This window comes from Danio aesculapii, chromosome 3 (assembly GCF_903798145.1).
Source record: "Danio aesculapii chromosome 3, fDanAes4.1, whole genome shotgun sequence".
Lineage (NCBI taxonomy): Eukaryota > Metazoa > Chordata > Actinopteri > Cypriniformes > Danionidae > Danio > Danio aesculapii.
Window position 1 is genome coordinate 26,897,412 of NC_079437.1, and position 22,907 is coordinate 26,920,318.

At 34.0% G+C, this 22,907-nt stretch overlaps 1 protein-coding gene across 2 annotated transcripts in view; it reads left to right on the forward strand.

Annotated features, from left to right (window-relative positions):
* The window catches only part of arhgdig (Rho GDP dissociation inhibitor (GDI) gamma), a 56,263-nt gene extending 34,495 nt beyond the window's left edge, over nucleotides 1–21,768 (forward strand). For both annotated transcript variants that reach the window (XM_056453532.1, XM_056453531.1), the window contains exons 3-6: nucleotides 3,743–3,826; nucleotides 12,184–12,260; nucleotides 17,041–17,104; nucleotides 19,757–21,768. In XM_056453532.1, the coding sequence (XP_056309507.1) occupies nucleotides 3,743–3,826; nucleotides 12,184–12,260; nucleotides 17,041–17,104; nucleotides 19,757–19,962 (431 nt within the window). In that variant the 3' untranslated portion in view covers nucleotides 19,963–21,768. The remainder of the gene's footprint in view (nucleotides 1–3,742; nucleotides 3,827–12,183; nucleotides 12,261–17,040; nucleotides 17,105–19,756) is intronic.
* The last annotated feature ends 1,139 nt before the right edge of the window (nucleotides 21,769–22,907 follow it).

The following is a 22,907-nucleotide window of genomic DNA, read 5'->3' on the forward strand; positions in this document are numbered from 1 at the left end:
ATATCGTGCAAAAAATGGCTGCTTATCGTACTACAAGAATAAGAATGACTAAATTTCATACAGGAATAACAGCACAATCTGTTCATTAGAATAATCTTTTATTTACTTTCCTTGGCGATGACGTAATGATGACATATCTAAGTTTAGCTGTGTAGGGCTTAAATAAAAAAGATGTTTTCGAATTAAGTTAAGAGGTAGTCAAAGGTTTACGAGACCTGAAAGGCTACAGTGCTTCACGCTTTCTTCATGAATTTCTGACTAAAAACTGAACAGACGGTAGATTGGATTACTTATTGGCGAGAATTGATCGCACTGCATCAGTATAGCCGCCCTTCCACTGCACACGACATTTAGACAAGACTGTCGGAATACGCCCCCTTGTGGCAGTCGCACAGAATTTTCAGTTTTGTCCATGGGAGAGAAGCTGATCCTCGCAGTGTCCGAAATAAAGGAGTGCAAAAGAAAGAGCCTTTATTCTCTGTGCGTAACCATGGTTGAATGAATGAATACTAAAAACTCATAGACAGCTAAAAATTTTGGAGGGAATGTGGAGACAACATAAAAAAAGAATATATTTGTTATTACTCATTTATGAATAGAATGTTTTTTTTATATATAGACTTTTTTTCTGATTCAAAAAAAAATAATTTTTTTCATCTTGCGCGCACGGATCTGCTTGGAAAACACTGGAATACATCACATCCGGTCGCATAGTCGCAGGCGAAATATTTCAACGGATCCGCAGCCGCAGATCTGAATTTTCCGCATACAGAGATGATCGGAGCTCCACGCAGCTCCCGGACTACTCTCCATTGGAAATGAATGACTTCCGGTCTGTCCCTTGTCGTTTGCCGTGTGCAGTGGAAAGGCGGCTTGAGCCAAGAAGACGCACCACGCACCCATCACACTGTGGCTGCATCCGAAACCGCACACTTCCATACTATACAGTACGCTAAAATCAGAATGCGAGCCGAGTAGTATGTCCGAATTCATAGAATTCGAAAATAAGTTTGCGAGAAGTTCCCAGATAACCTACTACTTCCGGTGAGATTCTGAATAGTGCATCCAATGCACGCTGCGCTATCCATGATGCCCTGCAAGAGAATTATTATTATTATTTATTTATTTATTTTTATTATGCTTTAAACGACAGATACATAATGTAGTAAACAAAACAATGCCAGGGCTGCAAGAGAATTCTTGAATGGAACTGAAGCGACGCAACTGACGCAAGTAGGTCACGTGACCATGACAAAGTGGCCGATGTAGTATGTCCGAATTCCATTCATACTTCTCAAAATACTGTATAGAGCGTACTTTTCTAACTGTTGAGTAGTACGTTTAAATTCAAATGCAGTACCTACTGAGTAGTAGGCGGTTTCAGACGCAGCCTGTCTAACAGATTGCATGGGAGTCTGGCAATTAATGACTCCGATATGTAAACGTTGCTTTATTTCTGTGTGTGCTAATTTAGTTTGCAAGTAATAAAATTTAAGCTTTCTGTCAATATTTGCGTTATCATTGTTTAACAAGGTAATGTGGTGATAAAAAGAAGATGAGATGAAAAACGTATACAAATCATATAATTTCATCTGTTTGCTGTCTAATTACAAAATCTAATTAAAGTGGGAGGCATTTTGATGAAATTCTGACAGAATTAATTTGGCTTGGAGTTTTTTTGAGACACGGTGTGGTATTGATTTGTTAGCTCAACAACATCAAATCAGTTTTATCACAAATTTATAATTTTTATACGAATTTTATTCAGATATTTTATTCAGTTTCATCCTTGCATCCTGCAGTTTCATCATCATGTTAGCATTAGGCATGGAGCAGTATAAGATTTTAATGGTTTAATGGTATCACAGTATTGTGATTTACTGCTCTAAAATAAATTCTTTTTTTAATGTCTGGGTAAAAACAGCAACCTTTTTCAAAATTAACACAATATATTTTATTTTAAGAAACATTTAAAATATTTTGGAACAGTAAACATGTCAGGCTAAATAATTAAAATAAATCACTGAATTCTGATAAAACTCGCTGGGTGAGCACCAATGAAAATGGTCAACAAAGCATCCATTATCCAGTACCATCATCACAGTAATTGTCATTCACCATGGAGGGATTTGCTCCTGCAAATATGTCTGATAATCTAATAATCCATATAGTTTGTAAATATTTAAGAAATGTAGCGAAATTACAGATGGCCTCTTTGTGTTCCTTCTTGACTTGCATTGTTTACTTGCTTTGTCACTTAACTACGTCATTCATGCTCTAATTCGTTGCTGAATGACCAGTTAGATCCTCTCTTTAGCCAACAGCCGATGTTGATTCTACACACTGAATCGGACCAACGAGCTATGACATTAATCTGACGATAGGCAACATGTGAACAAACCAAACCAACGAGCCTGACCGATGCTGACAAATTTGTCCCGGCCCTTATTACGTTGATGTCAAAGTTGGCTTACTACACTGTAAAAAATCCTGGTTGCCTTAAATTTTTAAGCTGAATCAAATTAAGTTTATGAGCCCATTGAACTTTTATTATGTTAAACTGACTTAAAACAGCTTGTGTAACTTATAAAATTAAGTTAGAACATGATTAACTCAGTTTAATAAGTTACAGTGAAGTAAAAACATACAGTATGTTGTCATGACTAATTGATCATATATTTTTTACAGTGTAGGTTTTAAACACAGCTTTTCATGCACAAGATAGATTCAGTTCAGTTCAATTTATATTTATTTCTTTGTTTTTTAAAATGTAGATTGTGTTAATGCAGCTTAACATGGATGAAGAAAAAAACGAGAGTAAAAAGAGTAAAAGCCATAATATTTCTAATTGTGGAGCATTCCAGCAATTCAGGCAGGCAGGAAAGAGTAATGTTGAATGCTGGTGTAGTTCTAGTAAATTGAAACTGCTGGCGTTCAGTTTAATATAAATTTCACAGTTCAATTTAAACCTGATCATTGTAATGCAAATGAAACAGCTGAAGGCCGATCCACTGAAGAGCAGCTCCACACAGATCATATAAAGGAAATTAATGTGAAGCGTGCGACTAGAGAGGCCTGTCTTTAGCCAAACCTGAATTGATGATGTTCATCTGCACATATCTGAAATGATTAATGCGTTTCATTTTCACACTGATTGACCAGTTCATACAGGTGCACATGAGCGGCCCGCTTTCTTCTCCCAATTTTCACTCTATTTAGTCCAGTCTGTGTGATGAATTTCCTGATGAATGCGTTTGCGCGCTGTATGACGAATCTGCTTGACTAGGCCAGTAATGCTGGATAGACAGGATACGCAAGAGTGGGCAGATTCTGCAGGGTTTCCTCTGTCTGATGTGCAGAGCTGTTGACAAGAACGATTCCTCAAATTGTCTGGAAGCTTCTTTGCAATAGTGGACAGAACATTTAATGCAGACTTGCAATGAAAGAGTCATTTAGAGCCATTACGACCCAGAGCCATTATGCTTATAGTGCACATTTAGATTTTTGTACAGGGAAACTTGTATTACAGCTGTTTAACCAGAAAATCAGCATCTAGATCTAAAAAAGCTGCAGCTTCATTCATGCTGAGAATGTTAAACAGAGTGAATGCTTGCTGCTTTTTTTCTTATTGTATATTTACAGTAGCAGAAGGGTATTCTAATGGATAGGATGGTCCATCTGAATATTGATAATTTTCTTTAGATGGGCCTTTTTCTCATCTGTTTTGTGCATTGTTTTGTAGATCCCACCATTCCTAATGTTCAGGTGACCCGGCTGACTCTGATGTGTGACCAGGCCCCTGGACCCATCACTATGGATCTGACAGGTAAGCCACATGCAAAAAAAAAACTATCAAACAAATGCTCCCACATTATTCAGTCTAATGTTACTTTTAATTTATGTTGGTTTTTTTTTTTTTCATTTAATATATCTTTTTGGATTTATCTTAGCTTTATTTGAATTAAAAAAATATTTTAATAGCTTTAGTTTTAATTAACATAAGCAGCTCTAACATTAGCCATTTAAATTCATATAATAATAATAATAATAATAATAATAATAATAATAATAATAATAATTATTATTATTATTATTATTATTATTATTAATTGTACTAAAATAACATACCTTATTGTCTAATTTTATCTTTGGTATTATTTATGTGGTATTATAGGATTTATAATTTTTTTGTTAATATTTTTGTAGTATAACAGTACATGTATTTTGTATTGGTTTATTATTTTTTCTATATAGCTCATTTTATTTCAGTTTCAGTAAATTTGTACCCATTTATTTTTATGCACTACTAGGGAAATTGGAAAGTATTAAAGTATTAAGTATTGATGTATAAAGTAAATAATAAGTATGAAGTATTAACATTTGTATAATTGTATGCACTTTTTTATTTGATTAAAATACATGAAAGTAAACTATGGCATACATATATATCAAAAAGATTCCTTGATGTGCAGCAAAAACTAAAGGAAGTTTGAGTCAACACATCCTGTGATTGGATGAATGGTCTAACCAGCAGACCAATCTCAACGCCTCAATCAATTATCCGTTCAATCGAGGTCGATTTTTGGTCATTCTATGGATCACTTCCCTCCGCACAGTTCTATTAATCTCCGCTTCTTTGAGCTTGGGCATGCTCATGTTGGTATTAGATTTTACAGTATCGAGCTTACGAGTTCTTGGGCGGCCTTTCCTCCTACTTCCACTGACCATTCCCAGCATTACTGCCTTCTCGAGTGAAATTGCTACGCATGACATTGCCAAAATAGGATCATTTCTGTATGGTATTTCATTGCACATCATCTTAAATAATGTTATTCTAAATTGTTCAAGCCAATGTCTGTTATCAAAGTTTTCTTTAATCATCTCTCAGAAATGTCTCTCAAAATTATTATGAAAAAATTTAAGAGTTTTAGTGGTTTCTCTGCTTGAAGAAATTACCATTTAAATTATCGGTTCACAAGTTCACACTTACATATAATTTAGAGAAAGTATGGTAATGCCTGTTTGGTACCATTTTGTGACCGTTTTGTTCTTCTGAACACAGCTGTGCTTTATTCCCAAATAAACAACATATCCTTATTTCAAATCCAAAACGCCTATCTTGTATTTTGCGCATGGTTATTAGTGTTCTTGGTGGCAATAGTAGTGTGGCTTGAGGTGAGTGGGTTGAATCTGTGGTTTGTATTGTCCACACAAAAGCTTTTGGTCAAGAGCTGGAGGGGCATTTGCTTAGTTGACACTATTGACAGAGGCTCAGTCGCCCTGCTCTGCATTTTAATGCTTCAGCTCGATGATGTCATTCCCTCCTCTGCCAGCCAATATCATGCACACAGGCATGAGATGGAGATCCGCAACACAAATCCACCACACCCAGTGCTGTGCGTGACCCTGTACCTACCCTCAAGGAGCCTGGCGGGTTTCTGCCAGCCGTCTCTGTCTTCAGCTGATTCAACAGTGTGTTTCTCTCTTTAACAGCATGAGCACGGCAAAAAGGTCACCTGGTTGCTAGGCAATGGAATAATTCTGGGTTGTTTAAGTTGAAGCTTTATAATAAGACACTGCAGATAAATGAAGAAGCTATTATTTGTACTGACTAATTGCTATTAGATATCGACTAATAGTTATCACCATAAACCCATAGTTGATTGATTACATTAAGGATTCCACAGATTTGGCAAGTTCTCTAAAATGTTATGTTTAAATATGCAAATAAGGCATTGTTTATTTAAATATGTGCTAATTTGCATACATTCTTAGTACTGATTCAGAAGTCAGGTCTAAAGTTCCTGTTTGAAGAATACAGATATGATTAAAACTTCTCAAATGGAGATGACTGCCTTAATAAATATGTATTGAAATTGATGGTGTGACCAAAGACACACTTAAGCATGAATTTTAACATATATTTTCTTTACGTTAGACTGAAAAGACACTTTATGAAATGAGTGTGGAATTAAGAAGGCCTTTTCTGATATTATATGTAACACCTCACTGTGTAGGAACATGCATGTTTCCTCTTTTAGCACAGAACTCTGTGGTTTGAGCTGGTACAGGAAGACGTTGCCCTCTTAACACAGAATACATTGTTGCAGTTTTGAGTGTGGACTTCCTGTTCTGCAGCTTTTTTTTTGCCTCTGCACTTAAACACGAGGAACAAAACATGGTTCGGATTTTTATTGGCTCCCAGTTGATATTTTAAAAAGAAACTTTACCCAAACATTCAAATTTCCTGGAAGATTACAAACCATTAAATCATTCAAGATTTAGGTGCTATTTTTGTTGTGTGTCCTCGAGATTACACAGAGGATTGAAGGCTCTGTTAACTGTCACTGAGTTAGTATGGGTACTACTACACTGTAAAACAATTAATTACAAAAAGTCAAGACAAATGTTTATTTTATTTTAAGTTAATCAGGTTTTAATAAGCATGTTTAGATTATGCAAATTTTATTTAATATTTTGTTCATTTTACTTATGTAAGTTGAGATGACTAGAAAAGTTCAACAATTCAACAAACAAATTTAAGGCAGCAATATATTTTTTGACAGTGTAATGTTTGATGGAAGGTCATTTATTTCAAACTGTGATCAAAAATGCCTGAATTAAACCATTTTATTGCTCACCTTTCAGCCTATCAGAACTAAGAATTTAAAGGGTCATGAAAACCCCCTCTTTCAGTTCAAGTCTAACTCAGAATAAAAAAAAATGCTTCATGATGGGCGTGGAGATGCGAGCTGAGGGAGGAGTGGGCGTGGCAGGCAGAGAAGGGGACAGTGTGGACCCCCATGATTCTAATTAGCTGACAAAAGCTCAAAATTATCCATTTTTCCCCTTAATTAAAGCTGACCGGTGCTAATGTTTTATGTTAACCGTAATGTAAACATAACGTAATCTGTTAAAATCTCAAAAAAGTACTCCAGGGTGTCTTGAGCCTTTAAAGAGACCATGAAATAACCAACATTAACATTGACCCTTTAACCAACAAGTTTTGCACATTTGGACCAGACACTTTTTTGCAACTACTCCATATCTCTAAAAACACAAACAAACAAAATTACTGCATTTAAGAAAAGTGATTCACACAGGTGAGTGGGCTTGACAAACCACCTGTAGAACATTTTTTTCTTGTCTCTAACGAGACACTTTCTTACAATCATTCTTCTCTCCATTAAAAAAATTAAAAACAATCCCCCTTTTAACTCTAGCACTTAATTCTCTGAGCACTAACCGTTTCTTTGTACCATTAGCACTGCTTGTTTGTATTGCCTCTTCTTGTTTAATTGTTGAATTCCTCCTCAATTTTTAGTCGTTTTGGACAAAAGCGTCTGCTAAATGACTAAATCATTAATTTTCCTTTGGCTTAGTCCCTGATTTATCAGGGGTCGCCACAGCGAAATGAACCATCAAGTATTTCAGCATGTGTTTAACACAGCAGATGCCCTTCCAGCCACAACCCAGTATGGGGAAACATCCATACACTCTCCCATTCTCACTCACACACACAAACACATACACTACAGCCAATTTGGTTTGTTCAGTTCATCTAAAGCACATGTCTTTGGACTGTGGGGTAAACTGGAGAAACCCGGAGGAAACCCATGTGAACAAGGGGTGAACATGCAAACTACACACAAAAATCCCAACTGGCCCAGCTTGGACTCGACTCCTCCTTGCTGTGGGGTTACAGAGCTCACCACTGAGCCATTGTGCCATCTAAATAACTAAATGTAAAATGTAACAAATGGAGCTTGATTGTAAAGAAAGAATTAACTAGGAATAACTAACATTAACTAATGCAACCAGATTGTAATGGGTTATAGAATAATAGCAGACCTCGCTACATGAGCAGTAAGCAGGAGAGCACATTAGCGATGCGTGATCCACGAACGCAGATGTGCTCTTGCTGTAAGTGACAGTCGAGCGTGGCACCTCGCGCTGGGACGTCCGCTGGGATGGAGCAGGCTAACCAGCCTGAGTTTTTGATGGATGTGCCTGTGACTGTGACGGTTAGTGGAGTATGAAGGTGGAGAGCAGAAGCTGAAAAGGCTTGAAAACTCCAGGCTTGAGAAGCACTCGGTGTGACTGCAGACGTTCTGCTCTGCCGACGCTCACATTACAGCAGCGGGAAACCAGACCTTATCAAGCAGCTCTTAATTCAATCCCTGTAGGACTCCACATCTGAGCTGATGAATATTTTGACACATCCCTTAGGAGAGAGATGTGAATAAAGCACAGAGGATGCACATTTAGCTCTGTTGGCTCACTGTTTAAAAATTAAACATTAAATATATATTTTTATTTGTTTTGTTTTTTTTTCAACGACTGATCTGAAAATATAAACAGTGTTTAGAACTTTTTTTTTTTTACAAAGTATTGTTGTTGTTGTTTTTTTACTTATTTGAACTGTGTGAAACCATTTTGAACATTTAAAATAAATTTTAAACTGTAAAAATTAAATATTATGTTAATTGTAATATGAAGGGCTGCTGACAACAGAGATAAGGATCCAAATGCAGGGTTTATTAGGGGATTGGTCAAGCAAGCAACAGTAAACACAGGGGCAAACAGGTACATACAGATCATCCAAAAGGCATAGTCATAAACAGGTGATTGGTCAGTCCCAGCGGCAAACAACTTAAACAATAAAACAAGGCAAAGGTCAAACACGACAAGGTAAGGCAAAGAAAACGCACCGTAATGTCGCAAATATAGTAAAAAAGTCTCAGCAACTGGTGTGTGTGTCTGTGCTGCTTTTAAAGTCCATGTAATTAATTCTGAACAGCTTCAGCAGTGTGTTAGCAATCAGCAGGAAAACCGGAACAGGTGTGAGTGTGTGGTGCATGACAGGATTTGTAGTCCATATGTTGACAGATCTGTAGTTCTTTAGCGATCTGCACAGGCTGGATTGCTGGTGACCGTGACATTGATATATTAACCTACTAGGGAAAAAATATTGGTACTTTTTAATCACTTTATTAATATATATATATATATATATATATATATATATATATATATATATATATATATATATATATATATATATATATATATATATATATATATATATATATATATATTAATGGGAATTAATTGGGTCCTATTTTAATGTCAAGAAATTTTAATAAAGAGACTTGTGTTTATTTCATTCCAGTATGACAGTGGACACACTATACCTACACACAGTTCTGTCCAAACTGCTTACAAAAGTTGATTTTCATCATAGGTGCCCTTTAATTCAAATGTAACCAAAATAGTATGTATATATTTTTAAAAAATGCTTACAAAAACATGTAATGGCAAATGTAATATTGTAATAGCAAATGGATATTACATTTTTTTCCACTAAAGGCATTTTCTTTAACCATATTCGTTTATTAAAATGATATTCAAAGACATTAGTTTATTAGTTTGTTTGTTTAATGGTGTTTTTGCAGTGTGGGTTGCTTTAATATATTTTGGGTCTTATTCTGCACACGTATAAAATAATAAGCCATCTGGCAGATTCATCAATGTCAAATCAGTTTATAAGAAGCATAAATTCAGAGCGCTTTAGTCCTTTGTTGGCCATATACAGTTTAAAGCAGGAAGCGGGATGATGGTGTTGAGGTGTCAGCTGTGGGAGTGAGTCTGGAACAGGCCGGTCTCCTTCTCTCCAGCGGGAAGCCTCTTGTTATCCATATCTCTCTCTGTCTCTCTCTCTCTCCCTCTCTCTGCTGTGTGGGAGTCATACAAACTGCATACCAACTACAAGTTCAGCAGAAACAGCCCTCAGTCTTTAGACAGAGCACACATCTCCCTGGTGAACCTGCTCCATCACACTTACTGACGTTTGTAAATGAAGGGGAAGAAAACGGCTCTGGAAATAGCTTTAGGTTTATGCAGATTGTTCAGGAATACCGCAGAAAGCTTTGAAGATTGCAACAAAACCAGACAGTGACTATTTTGCATTTTAAAAACTACTGAATAAATTGTATCATTATTATTGGGGAGGTCTCATTATCAGGTTTTTGGACAGGCCATCATGCTTGCTTTTTCCGAGAAAGAAAGAAAGAAAGAAAGAAAGAAAGAAAGAAAGAAAGAAAGAAAGAAAGAAAGAAAGAAAGAAAGAAAGAAAGAAAGAAAGAAAGAAAGAAAGAAAGAAAGAAAGAAAGAAAGAAAGAAAGAAAGAAAGAAAGAAAGAAAGAAAGAAAGAACGAACGAACAAATGAAAGAAAGAAAGAAAGAAAGAAAAGTGGAAAAAAATGACCAAATGAAAGAGGGAAAGAAATAATGAGAAAGAATGAAAGAAAGATTTAGCTATTGCCAGTGTATTTTTGGATATTTTTTAATACAGCTATTGCCAAAAATCGACCATGCAACTTAAGATAGTTTTTTTGGTCCAGGGTCACAAAATATATTAATCTGAATTCAACAAAGACATATGTGAGTTGGCCAGACCACAATACCTGTATTAACCTCCTAGGGCTTAGTGGCCACATACGTGGACAGCACATTTTTAGCTCTTAAGTGGCTGTTTAAAATACTTTGAGTGTTTTATATTTTGTTACAGACATACAGTGTCATCCTGCAACTGTTTTGCCGCATATAAAACGTCCCAAACACTTTTTAACTGTCCAAAATGGGCAAAAATGTTGTTTTTACTCTCTGATAGTCAAAACATGTTTAAAAATGTATATGCATTAAAAAACAGTCAGGAAAAAGTGTTTTATGGAAATTCGGACCATGAGTCCACATATATGGACATAATATTTCTCTAAAGTATATCATATCAAAAGATGAGACTTTTATTCAAATTAGGTTCCAATAAGCCCAAATAACAAAGAGAAATAAAAATGCATGTAAAAAACACCTTGGACCTCAAAAGGTTAAGTGTCACTTTTTGGAAAGTTAGATAAGACTATTTAAAAGTCTGGAATCTGAGGGTTACAAAAATCTAAATACTGAGAAAATCACCTTCTAAGTTGTCAAAATAAGTTCTTAGCCAGACATATTACTAATCAAAAATGAAATTTTGATATATTTACAGTGGGATATTTGCTAAATATTTTCATGGAACATAATCTTTATTTAATATTCTAATGATTATTGGCTTCTTCTTTTTTTAACCCATACAGTGTATTTTTGGCTATTGCGTAAGACTATTTTTTGGTCGAGGGTCACAAATTATATTATTTACCTTTTTTTGAGTTCGTGTTAGTCAAAGAATCAAGAAAAAAAAATGATATTAAATATTTTGTAATATAGTATTGGTGAGCAGCAGACACCTCAAACTTTTAAACGATTGTTTCTAAACAGTCTAGACCAGGGGTGACCAAACTCGGTCCTGGAGGGCTGGTGTCCTGCAAGGTTAGACACATCTGGACTAGCTAATCAAGCTCTTACTAGGCTTTCTAGAAACATCCTTGCAGGTGTGTTGAGGCAAGTTGGAGCTAAAATCTGCAGGACACCGGCCCTCCAGGACTGAGTTTGGACACCCCTGGTCTAGACAGTCTGGCTTAAATGGTAGTGAAGTTAATGTCATAAGGAGATCACACAAATTTAACACTCACTGCCGCACATGCAGCCTAATCCTCTTATCCAGTCAGGATTGTATTATTACACTCACTATCACAGCTAGATTTTATCAATTACAAATAAAGGATTTTATCTTTGTAATGTAAAAAACACTTTTAAGAGGGCTTGAGGATCCTTCTGCTTTATTAACAGTGGTATGTCGAAACAAACAATAAAATCCACTTCAAGATGGAGATTGTCCACTTCAAGGTCCACTAAAAATAGTATTAATGTTAAGATGTGGAGCAGAGGACATTAATGAACACAGTCTGGCATCACGCGAACGGGCCACAAATCATCATTTGATGTTGTTCACTGTATCAATCTCCGATTTCTCCTTCCTCCTCTGTCTCCTCCAGTATCCATTACAAAGCACTTAGGGCAGATTCAGGGGATAAATTGATAACGCAGCAGTTGCACTTTTGTAAGGAAGCTCTTTGTTTTGAACTCTGTTGAACTGCAAGTCAAAGGAGGCAACAGAAATAATGCACATCCCGGTTTCAAATAATGCATTGATTTCTGCTGTATTTCTTTTAAAAATGTGGATATAACAATGCAGAATTCCAGTTTACTTGATTCTGATTGATGTATTTTTTTTTCTTTTCTCAGGTGACCTCAATGCTTTGAAGAAGAAGAACTTCACCATGAAGGAGGGGGTCGACTACAGGGTGAAAATCCACTTTAAGGTGAAAATCATTTTTCTAAGCTGAAAATTAAAGCAGAAATCTAAGCAGATAAGAAATGTTTCTTGAACCAATATCAGCATGTTAGAGTGATTTCTGAAGGATCATGGGACAATGGAAATTCAGCTAAACCACTGCAAGAATAAAAGACGATTAAATAGAGAATAACCTGTGGGCCACGCAGTTTTGTCATGTTGTCTCAATACAGATTTATTAAGTTAATGTAACAATTACATTAACTTAATAAATCTGTATTGAGACAACATGACAAAACTGCGTGGAACACAGCATTTATTACGGTGTGTGCACTCCAAAAAAGATTTTTGCTGCTTGGCTTAAGTTTTTTTTTCAAATTTAAATCTCCTGACAGATCGCTGGTGAACTATATATGTCATGTTTAGGAACTACAAATCCTATCAGGCCATGGCACACACACCAGTCACTGATCATGGCTGATGACACACACACACAGCTGAGCCTTGTGATCACTGATCATTCACACTATTTTTACACCACACATACACCAATTTAGCATGGACGTTTTGATGTAGATGTCCGTTTGTATTTCTTTGTTTTGCCTGTTTGTTTTTTGACCTTAGCCTTGTTTATTGTTTGATCCTGATAGCCATCTATTTTAACCTTATTCCAGTTTTTTGACCACGTTTTTGGATTGCCCCTTTTGTACCAGCCACTTCTGTTTGTCCCTGTTTGCCTTAAATATAATCACATTTTTCCTGCATTTGGATCCTCGTCTGTGTTGTTCCTCACTTTGTTTTCCGCACGTGACATTAAGTGGATTGGACATAACACAATTAAGTTGTCCCCCTAAAAAAACTCAAGAATTGTGTTTATTAAGTAGCACAAGATCATATTCTGCTCTGCAAGCAGCAGAAATCATATTTTGAGTGCACATAGTGGGAATGCATTTTACATTTTGGGTCTGCGTTATTTTTCTAGTAATTTGATGAACAAAAGTGAATTATTACACTGCTTCTTATAATTCCTGTAAGATTTTTTAAAGAAATTTTGGTGGTAAAATGCAGAAATACAAGTATATTGCTGTTGAACTCGTTTCAATAAAAAAAAATGTTAATGCAAAATCTGTTTGTTTATACAATAAGAAAATAAACAATTATTGATGGAAGTCAAAAACAGGATATTTAAAGAATATGTGGAATAATAAGTGCTAAAACATTTAAATATAAAAACATTCAGAGATTCATCAGAGAAACGTTTAGCAATGATTGAAATAATATGGTGAATGAATACAAGTCATTTTAGACCTATGTTATTCATTAGAAGGGCAGTGACACACACACACACACACACACACACACACAGAAAATCATAAACTAATGATCTGTGGTTATCCATAAGTTAATTGAGGAATTCCTGGAACACCAAGTGAGGGAATTAATTTATTGAAAATAAAAACTGCAAATAGGGGTGGAACGGTGGCTCAGTGGTTAGCACTGATGCCTCATGTCACATGAGAACATAGCTGGTTTGAGTCCTGACTAAGCCAGTTGGCATTTCTGTGTGGAGTTTGCATGTTTTCTCCCCATGTTGGCGTGGGTTTCCTTCGGGTGCTCCGATTTCCCCCACAGTCCAAACACATGCGATATAAGTGAATTGGATAAGCTAAATTGGTTGTAGTGTATGAGTGTGTATGGTTGTTTCCCAATACTAGGTTGCAGCTGGAAAGGCGTCCGTTACGTAAAACATATACTAGAATAGTTGGCAGTTCATTCTGCTGTGTCGAATGAATTGACCCCATGTATTGCATTAAAGGTTTAATGTGTGTCTTAACATGCTCAATGTGTTTGTGTGCTTGGTTTATTGTGTTTTTTGTAGCCTGAAATTATTGTAATCATTTGGAATAAAGTGATATGAAAACAAAGTCATCAAGACCTAATGGAAACAACTATTAGCTTTTACTTAGATCAGAACTGATCATCAAACAGCTCTGTAACATAACCAACAATCTAATCTGAAACAGATTTTGAACAGCGGCCTAAATACAGTTATTTATTTTTATATAAATAAATGACACAATTCTGAGACATTATAAATGTATGGCTTATCCCAAGCTGGGCCAGAAGTGCATTGATTGTCTATTTCCGCTCTTAAACAGGCCAGAGGAGACAGAAATACACATAGGCGCTCTTTCCCAGACTAAAATGTCCTAATATAACACACTTGAAATATTTGTAAACAGTTCCTGGTACAATGTAAGCATGAAAACTGGGTTTGTGTATTTGTTTTCGCTTGAAATATGAGCAATATTATTATTTAGTGTTTTGTAACAATTTCCTGAAGGACATTTAATTTAAAAATGGCATCTTGAGTCAGATCACGTTCCTGTTTTTTACAAATATCCTTCGGATCAACAGTACTACAACAATATACTTATATCCCATGATTCATCAGGAAAAAAGCCTAATTTAGCTTTATATGTTAATAAAAGACCATTATAGTTCATGTCTAAATACACAATAGCTTCAGTGCATGGGTGTTTCCTAAAAGGCAATAGGATGTGGATTGAATGCTTAAATTCTTAAAGGGACAGTTCCCCCAGAAATGCTAAACTCAGTACTCATTTATTCACTCTACACTGTTAAAATAAATAAATAAATATGTATAATATATATATATATATATATATATATATATATATATATATATATATATATATATATATATATATATATATATATATATATATATATATATATATATATATATATATAGCAAAAAAAGGGCAGCATGGTGGCACAGTGGGTAGCACAATCGCCTCACAGCAAGAAAGTTGCTGGTTCGAGTCCCGGTTGGGTCAGTTGGCGTTTCTGTGTGGCGTTTGCATGTTTTCCTTGTGTTTACGTGGGTTTCCTCCAGATGCTCCGGTTTGCACTTTAGGGGAATTGGGTAAGCTAAATTGTCCTTAGTTTATGTGTGTGTACAGATTTTTCCCAGTGATGGGTTGTAGCTGGAAGGGCATCCGCTGCGTAAAAAACATATGCTGGATAAGTTGGTAGTTCATTCCTCTGTGGCGACCCCAGGTTAAAAAAGGGACTAAGCCAACAAATGTTTCTATGACACTTAACCTAATTTTAATCAGTTAATCGGGTTTCAACTATTTTTTTAATTAAAAAAATAAATAAAATAAAAAATATTAAAAAAAATAGGAACTTCAATTTAACTTAATAATTTTAGTCAGTTTGACTGATGTATACTCAGAAAAGTGCTGCTTGTACAAACGAACAGCCATGAAGCTGAATTTCTGATGTGGAGTGGGTTTCAAGCATATGCCAACAGCAAACTCCTTGGAAAAGATATTCCAGACTCAGAACCTGTTTCTGCCAATGAGTACATGGGCAAAAAACAACTCTAGTAAGATTTCTTTGCTGCATATGCACTGGATTCACACACAATGTACTTTTTGTGCTCAAATAAATCCCTCATACTATACGTTTCTGTCTATTATTTTACAATTAGAAAAAAAGAAGTGGTATGTGAAATTACTAAAATAGCTGTTAAAAAAACCTTCAGTACATGCGGTCATCAGACTGCTTCTCCACAAGCAAGGAGAGGAAGAAAAACACTGTCTCTGAAAAATAATTCCAGAAATTTTATTTTGTGTGATATCGCCAACGAATTTAAAACATGTACTCAGGAGAGGTGTAGCTTTTGACCTACTACTTTTCTATATTGCTCCGGGATTATTTGTTGAAAAAAAAAAAAAAATATATATATATATATATTTTTTTTTTTTTTACATTTAAGAATTTTTTCGTTTTGAGCATTCTAAACTCTAGATGATGGATAGTAAAGCCTAAAGTGTCTTCTTTCCAAAGATACATGAACTGTAGATATAGCCTCAGAAAACTTTTAACAGAAATCTCATTTTGCATGCAATCTTCATCAAATTTGAAATATAAACTCATGAAACACTTGGCTTTTAAGGTATATTTTTGTAGGTCATTAATGTTTTACTGGGTTTGTATTTGGAAAAAACAAATATTGAACACAGTACAATTTTATTTTTATCATTACTCTATACTCCATAATGTATAGCTTTTTATATATTTTAGCATGAAACATGGACCAAAGTAAAGCTCAAAGTGTTTTCTTTCCAACGATACCTAATTTATGTTCATAGCTCACTGGGGTCAAGAACTTTTACTATTTAATTTTAGGTAGGTGTAAATACCCAAACTTGAAGGCTGGCTAACAAGTTTAAACTACTTATTTAAAATGAGTTGAAACGACACAATTTTAAGCTTTTTTTTGGGACAACTTAATTGGTTTATGTTCAACCTACTTAAATTTGTAAAAATTATTAAGTTATTAGGCTATAGTGTAAAAAAAAAAAAGACAGCAGAAATATTTTTACAGTTGTTTTTACATTTGTTCAAAACCTGTTTGAGGTTCTTCCTTCTGTTGAACTCACACACACACACACACACACACACACACACACACACACACACCCACACACTATATATTTTGAGGAATGTTGAAAACCTGTACGTCCTGACGTCTATGGCTACTGGTTTTTAACTGTTTTGTTTTCAAGAGATAAAGAAACTTTAGTTTTGCAATGGCGTGAGGGTGGGTAAATAGTAAGTAAACATTCAATTTGGTTGAGCTGTCCCTTTAAGGCTCAGTCACTCAGGACCTCTGCTGGCGACTCGGTGCTACAACAGGCTGAATGTCTTGTGAATGACAATGATATGTTAAACGAATAATATTCATTCTAATGCATGCCTTCTGTTCCCATTAGGTCAACAGGGACATCGTGTCTGGATTGAAATATGTGCATCAGACCTACAAGAAAGGAATCAGATGTGAGTGCATATCTAGTCCTGAATTTAAATGCTTTTCTTTGTGCTGTCAAGGGTTTATGTAGAGCTTTGTGTTTTAATGTGTCTGAAGCAACATCATACAGTCCCCGTATTGCCAACTGATACATTTGTTAAATGCATATTTGACCTATAGTCTAGAAATACTCTATATTATAATATAATGTAGTAATATGATTTTATTATATTATCTATATTAATACTCTATATTATTATATGGGAACATGTGGTTCAGCTGTAACACTATTTAATCAAGATATTACCAATGTGGATCGGTGTTCATTTGGGTTAGGAAATCGCTGTTTAACCAATGTTTTGTCTCTTGGTATATATAAAAAATGGATGGTTGTTTAGAAAATAGGACGAGAAATAAGGTAATGCCACTTCTTATTTTTAATTTTTGTTCAAAAATTGGAAAAAATGCTAATCTAATCATGTTTCAAAGAATGCTCAGAATTACACAATAATGTATACATTTATATTTGTAATCAAAAGTAAATTAATAAGGGTTTTTCTTGCATAGAGAATTACACGGTGGCCACCTACATTTAAACACAGACAGGCAGTCATGACAGACCTCAAATGATGCTCAATCACTGGAAATTTGTTTAATTACATTTAATGTTATTCCTTAAAGCAAGATCATATTCTTACTTGATACGATTATAAGAATAATAAGAAAATTGTGTTTGTTTCATGTAGAAAAAAAATCATGATACCACTTCCACTTTATTTTAAACCAAGTTAATATATAACCTTGTTAATATTGAAATCTTTTATTAATTCATGTTTAAAATACATTTAGAATGATAAATACTACATTAATAAAGGATTTCAACTCAAAAAAATTAAATGTTTGAAGTGTTTGTGTACATTTATATTTGAATGAAGACTTAACATTACATACTATTATGATTAATTATAAATTGGTTAAATTAATTATTTTTTTTATGTTTTAATACAATTCATATATTTATTTAAATACTTAAATAAAAAATTATAATAATGAAATTTAAATAGTTAACAAAATTGTTTATGTTTCAAATGTAATCTACAATTGCTGGGTTGTTTTAACCCAAAGTTGGGTCAAATATGGTGAAACCCAACAGACAAAATGTCATTTAATTTAAGTGTAAAAAACATTCCAGCATTTGGATTGTCCGTATTTGACTCAACATTGGGTTAATACAAACTAACTATATAACTATAAAAAAATTTAGAGTGTAGATCATTAATACAATAAATGTGAGCCTGGACCACAAAACCACGTTTTAAATAAAGTCATAACTATATTAAAAATAGTCATACGTTTAAAAATGTTTAAACGGAATAAATAAGCTTTCCATTAATGTATGGTGGTTATGATAGATAATATAGAATAAAGTTTCCAAATTATCTTAGCAGTGCATATTATAATCAAAAAAAAGTTTTTATATATTAACAGTTGGAAATTAACACAATACTTGCATGGAACATACTTTAACATACATCTTTACTTAATTTTCCAATGATTTTTAGGCAAAAATAAAAATAATTTTGATCCATACAATGTATTTTTTGGTTATTGCCAATATATTTATATAATATATATATATATATATATATATATATATATATATATATATATATATATATATATATATATATATATATATATATATATATATATATATATATAATATGGTTATGTGCTCCAGGATCACAAATAATTTTTAAAATTCATATATATAGGTAATATTTTACACTAAGGTTGTATTAGTTCATGTTAGTTAATGCATTTAATAACATAAACAATACATTTACTACAGTATTTGTTCATGTTAGTTAATGTTACTTAATGAAAATACAGTTGTTCATTGTTAGTTCATGTTTTAATTTTATTAGTTATGCAATAACTAATGTTAACAAACATGAACTTGGATGTTAATAATGCATAGGTAAATGTTAAATTATGATTAATAAATGCTGTACAAGTATTGTTCATACATAGTTCATTTAGTAAATGCATTAAATAATGATCCTAATTGTAAAATGACCTATATATATACACACACACAGTTGAAGTCAGAATTATTAGCCCCTATTTTTTCTTTTTTTTTAATTTCCCAAATACTGTTTAACAGAGCAAGGAAATTTTCACAGTATGTCTGATAATATTTTTTCTTCTGGAGAAAGTCTTATTTGCAGTTTTTAGTTTTTTTAAAATCCATTTTAAGGTCAAAATTATTAGCTCCTTTAAGCTATATATTTTTTCAATAGTCTACAGAACAAACCATCATTATACAATAACTTGTCTAATTACTCTAACCTGCCTAGTTAACCTAATTAACTTAGTTAAGCCTTTAAATGTCACTTTAAGCTGTATAGAAGTGTCTTGACAAATATCTAGTCAAATATTATTTACTGTCATCATGACAAAGATAAAATAAATCAGCTATTAGAAATGAGTTATTAAAACTATTATGTTTAGAAATGTGTTGAAAAAAATCTACTCTCCATTAAACAGAAATTGTGGAAAAAAATAAACAGGGGGGGCTAATAATTCTGACTTCAACTGTAAATATATAGGGTCTCATAATAAACAGAACACCTAAAAAGCATCTTCAAATCATTGTTGTTTTTTTTGTTCCTCTTTAGTGGATAAGGCGGTCTATATGGTAGGCAGCTACGGTCCGAGAGCCGAGGAGCATGAGTTTATGACCCCGGTGGAGGAGGCCCCAAAAGGCATGATCGCCCGGGGAAGCTACCATATCAAATCCTACTTCACAGACGATGACAAGACAGACCACCTGTCATGGGAATGGAACCTGCAGATCAAAAAAGACTGGGACAGCGCAGAGTAAAGAGCATCATAAGTCTCTCCCAGATCTACAGCGACACCACTGATGTTTCAAACAGACTTAGGCTAGCTAGACGCGCAGCTGGAGTCGGCTTTGCTAATGGTTACATAATTAGTCAAATATATATAAAAAAAATGAAGAAAATTAAGATATTCTTACATATTAGTTGTAATCAACAGTGAGGACATACAGTGACTGGCAGGGTATTAGAGGCGACTTAGTACTTAAAGGGATAGTTCACCCCAAAAAATGAAGAACATCTGTCATTATTTACTCACCCTCCATTTGTTTCAATGAGTTCTGATGAACTCAAAAGAAGTTATTTGGAAGAATGTTGGAAACCTGTAACCATTGACTTCCACAGAAGGAAACACAAATACTATGGAAGTCAATGGTTACCCATTTCCAACATTCTTTAAAATATCTTCTTTCATGTTCAACAGAAAAAAAAAGAAACTCATAAAGGTTTGGAACTACTTGAGGGTGAGTAAATTTTCCTTTTTTGGGAGTGAACTGTCCCTTCGATAACCAACAAATGAAATCCCTCATGCCTGTACGCTCAGGTTAGTGTATACTGTAAATGTAAATATCACAGCGTATGTATTCTTGCGATGCATTTTGAGCTCTTCAACAGAGCCAGATCAGTGCATGCGTGAACGTGAAGCCATCGTGTCCGCAATGGCTCGTTTCTTGTATTGATGACGTAATCAGCCTGCTGTTTTCTGAGTAATTCATGTGTAGAACGTGGTTTGTACTAAGTGTTGCTTGTCCATAAGGTATTTCTAAACATTAACCCCCTTCGAAAAAGACCAGCTTATACTAGCGGCTGTTTACAAGTTGCTCAAACAGCATTTTTGGCTAACTTGCTGTTAACAAATTTGCATAAAAATGCATTTTTTTTGGTGATTTGCTGGTCTTTTCAGCTGGAAAACCCATAGTCAAGCACCCTTGTCATTCCTTGAAAGAGTTTAAAGGGATAGTTTACCCAAAAATGAAAATCTGCTAATGATTTGCTTAACTTGAGACCACCCAAAATGTGATTATTTTCCCATTAGTAGGACATTTAAACGGACAGTTCACCCAGAGCTGAATATTCAGTCATCATTTACTTTACATCCCTTTACCCTTTACATCCAACAAGCTCATTTGAGTTTCCTTTTTCTGTTAAACACAAAATAAGATATTTTGAAAAATGTTGGAAACCTCCAACCCTTGACTTGCATAGTATTTGTTTTTTCTACTATGGAAGTCAATAGTTACCCATTTTTAACATTCTTCAAAATATATATTTTTGTGTTTAACAGTAAAAAGAAACTCAAACGGGTTTGGAACCACTTGACTGAGAGTAAATAATAATAATACATTTTTATTTTGGGTGAACTATCTATTTAAAGGAGATTTTTAGTTTGAACCTGTGGTCCTCTGTGAGTCACCAAATGCAACTCAATGGCTACTGGTACTTTGAGAGTAAATAAAAAATATATACATAAAATACATACATTTGCAGGCAGAACAAAATGAATACATGAGGCTCTTGTCAGTACATTGAAGTTAAATGAGGAGCAACAATCGGTTAATGCAAGAAACTGAGCACTATTTACAACATTATTACCTTTTTGCGCTAAGCATGTTGACAACAGTATAGAGCGCAAGCATGTGGTGAGTTAATTGTCATTTTTGGGAGAACTGTGCCTTTAAGATCTGTCCAGGTGTCTGTAACTGTCTTCCATGTTTTTCCATCTAGATTTGATTTTAGATTGTCTTAGATTTTTTTCTTTTGTCATTCCAAAATAAATTCATTTTATTGTTTATGTGCCCGCTGATGCTTTTTTTACTGACACTTCCATCTCCATCACTCATGTTTTTATCTGAAACGTTCATATTATCTTGGTTTATTTTGAATGGTTCTCTGCGCTATCGTATTCAGGAATATTAGACAATGTTGCAGAGTATTCAGAATAACAATACTGCAAAATAAGATTTCTTGAAGAAAGCTCCATCAAAAATGTTTAACTTGCATGTGAAATGCCTTTATGAGGGTGAAAATGCTAAGTTAGCTAGTTAAGCTGTGAGCTAGTTAGCAATAGGCAAACAAACAAGAGAGAGCACACAAAAGACTAGCTGAGAGTAGTGTTTATTTGTGAATTGTCATTTTTGATAACTGTTTGACTCCATAGCCAAAATATGACTGTAAGATGTATTTGACGAAATCCCACATCCCACATGATGTATATATTTTCTCAAATTCATGTTGTCTGTTTTCATAAATGGGTGTTATCATTAGTGAAGTCTGTAGCTATTGCATGATGGTAGAAATGTTATTTGGGGGGTTTCATTATTGATGTAATGGACGCTGCAGTAAGCAGTAATGTGAGATTTAGTCAAGTTTTTTCTTATTCGTTTGCTTAAAAAATATTCTAGCGCTTCTGAATTGTCAAACCTTTTCATCTTGTATTTTTAATAAAGTTTGGCCTGTCCTTATTTGTATATTTGGTTTCAAATGTTGTAGGCCGTGAGGGAATAGCTACTGGGGTTAAAACCATAGAAAAAAAGTATAAAACAGCTACAGTGCTCAGCATATATAAGTACACCCCTCACTAATCTATCTTTTAAATTCATATTTTTAATAGGAGCTATACAATATTATATTTGTGCATATACATTAGAGTCAGTACTGAAGCCAAATCTTGAGCTTATCTAATAAAATAACTTATGATAACGGTCCAAAAATTAGTACACCCACATGTATATGTTAAGGAAAAATATTAAATACAAGTTTAAAAAAAAAAGAGAAAAAATCAAGAGAAGCAAAAAAAATTGAGTTTAAATTTTGTAGTTTGTATTTTTTTTTTATTATTATTATTTTTTTAATCAATTTAATTGTATTATCTTTCAATTACTAAATATGTTTGGTGACTAAAATATTATTTTAATAAATATATCTGTTT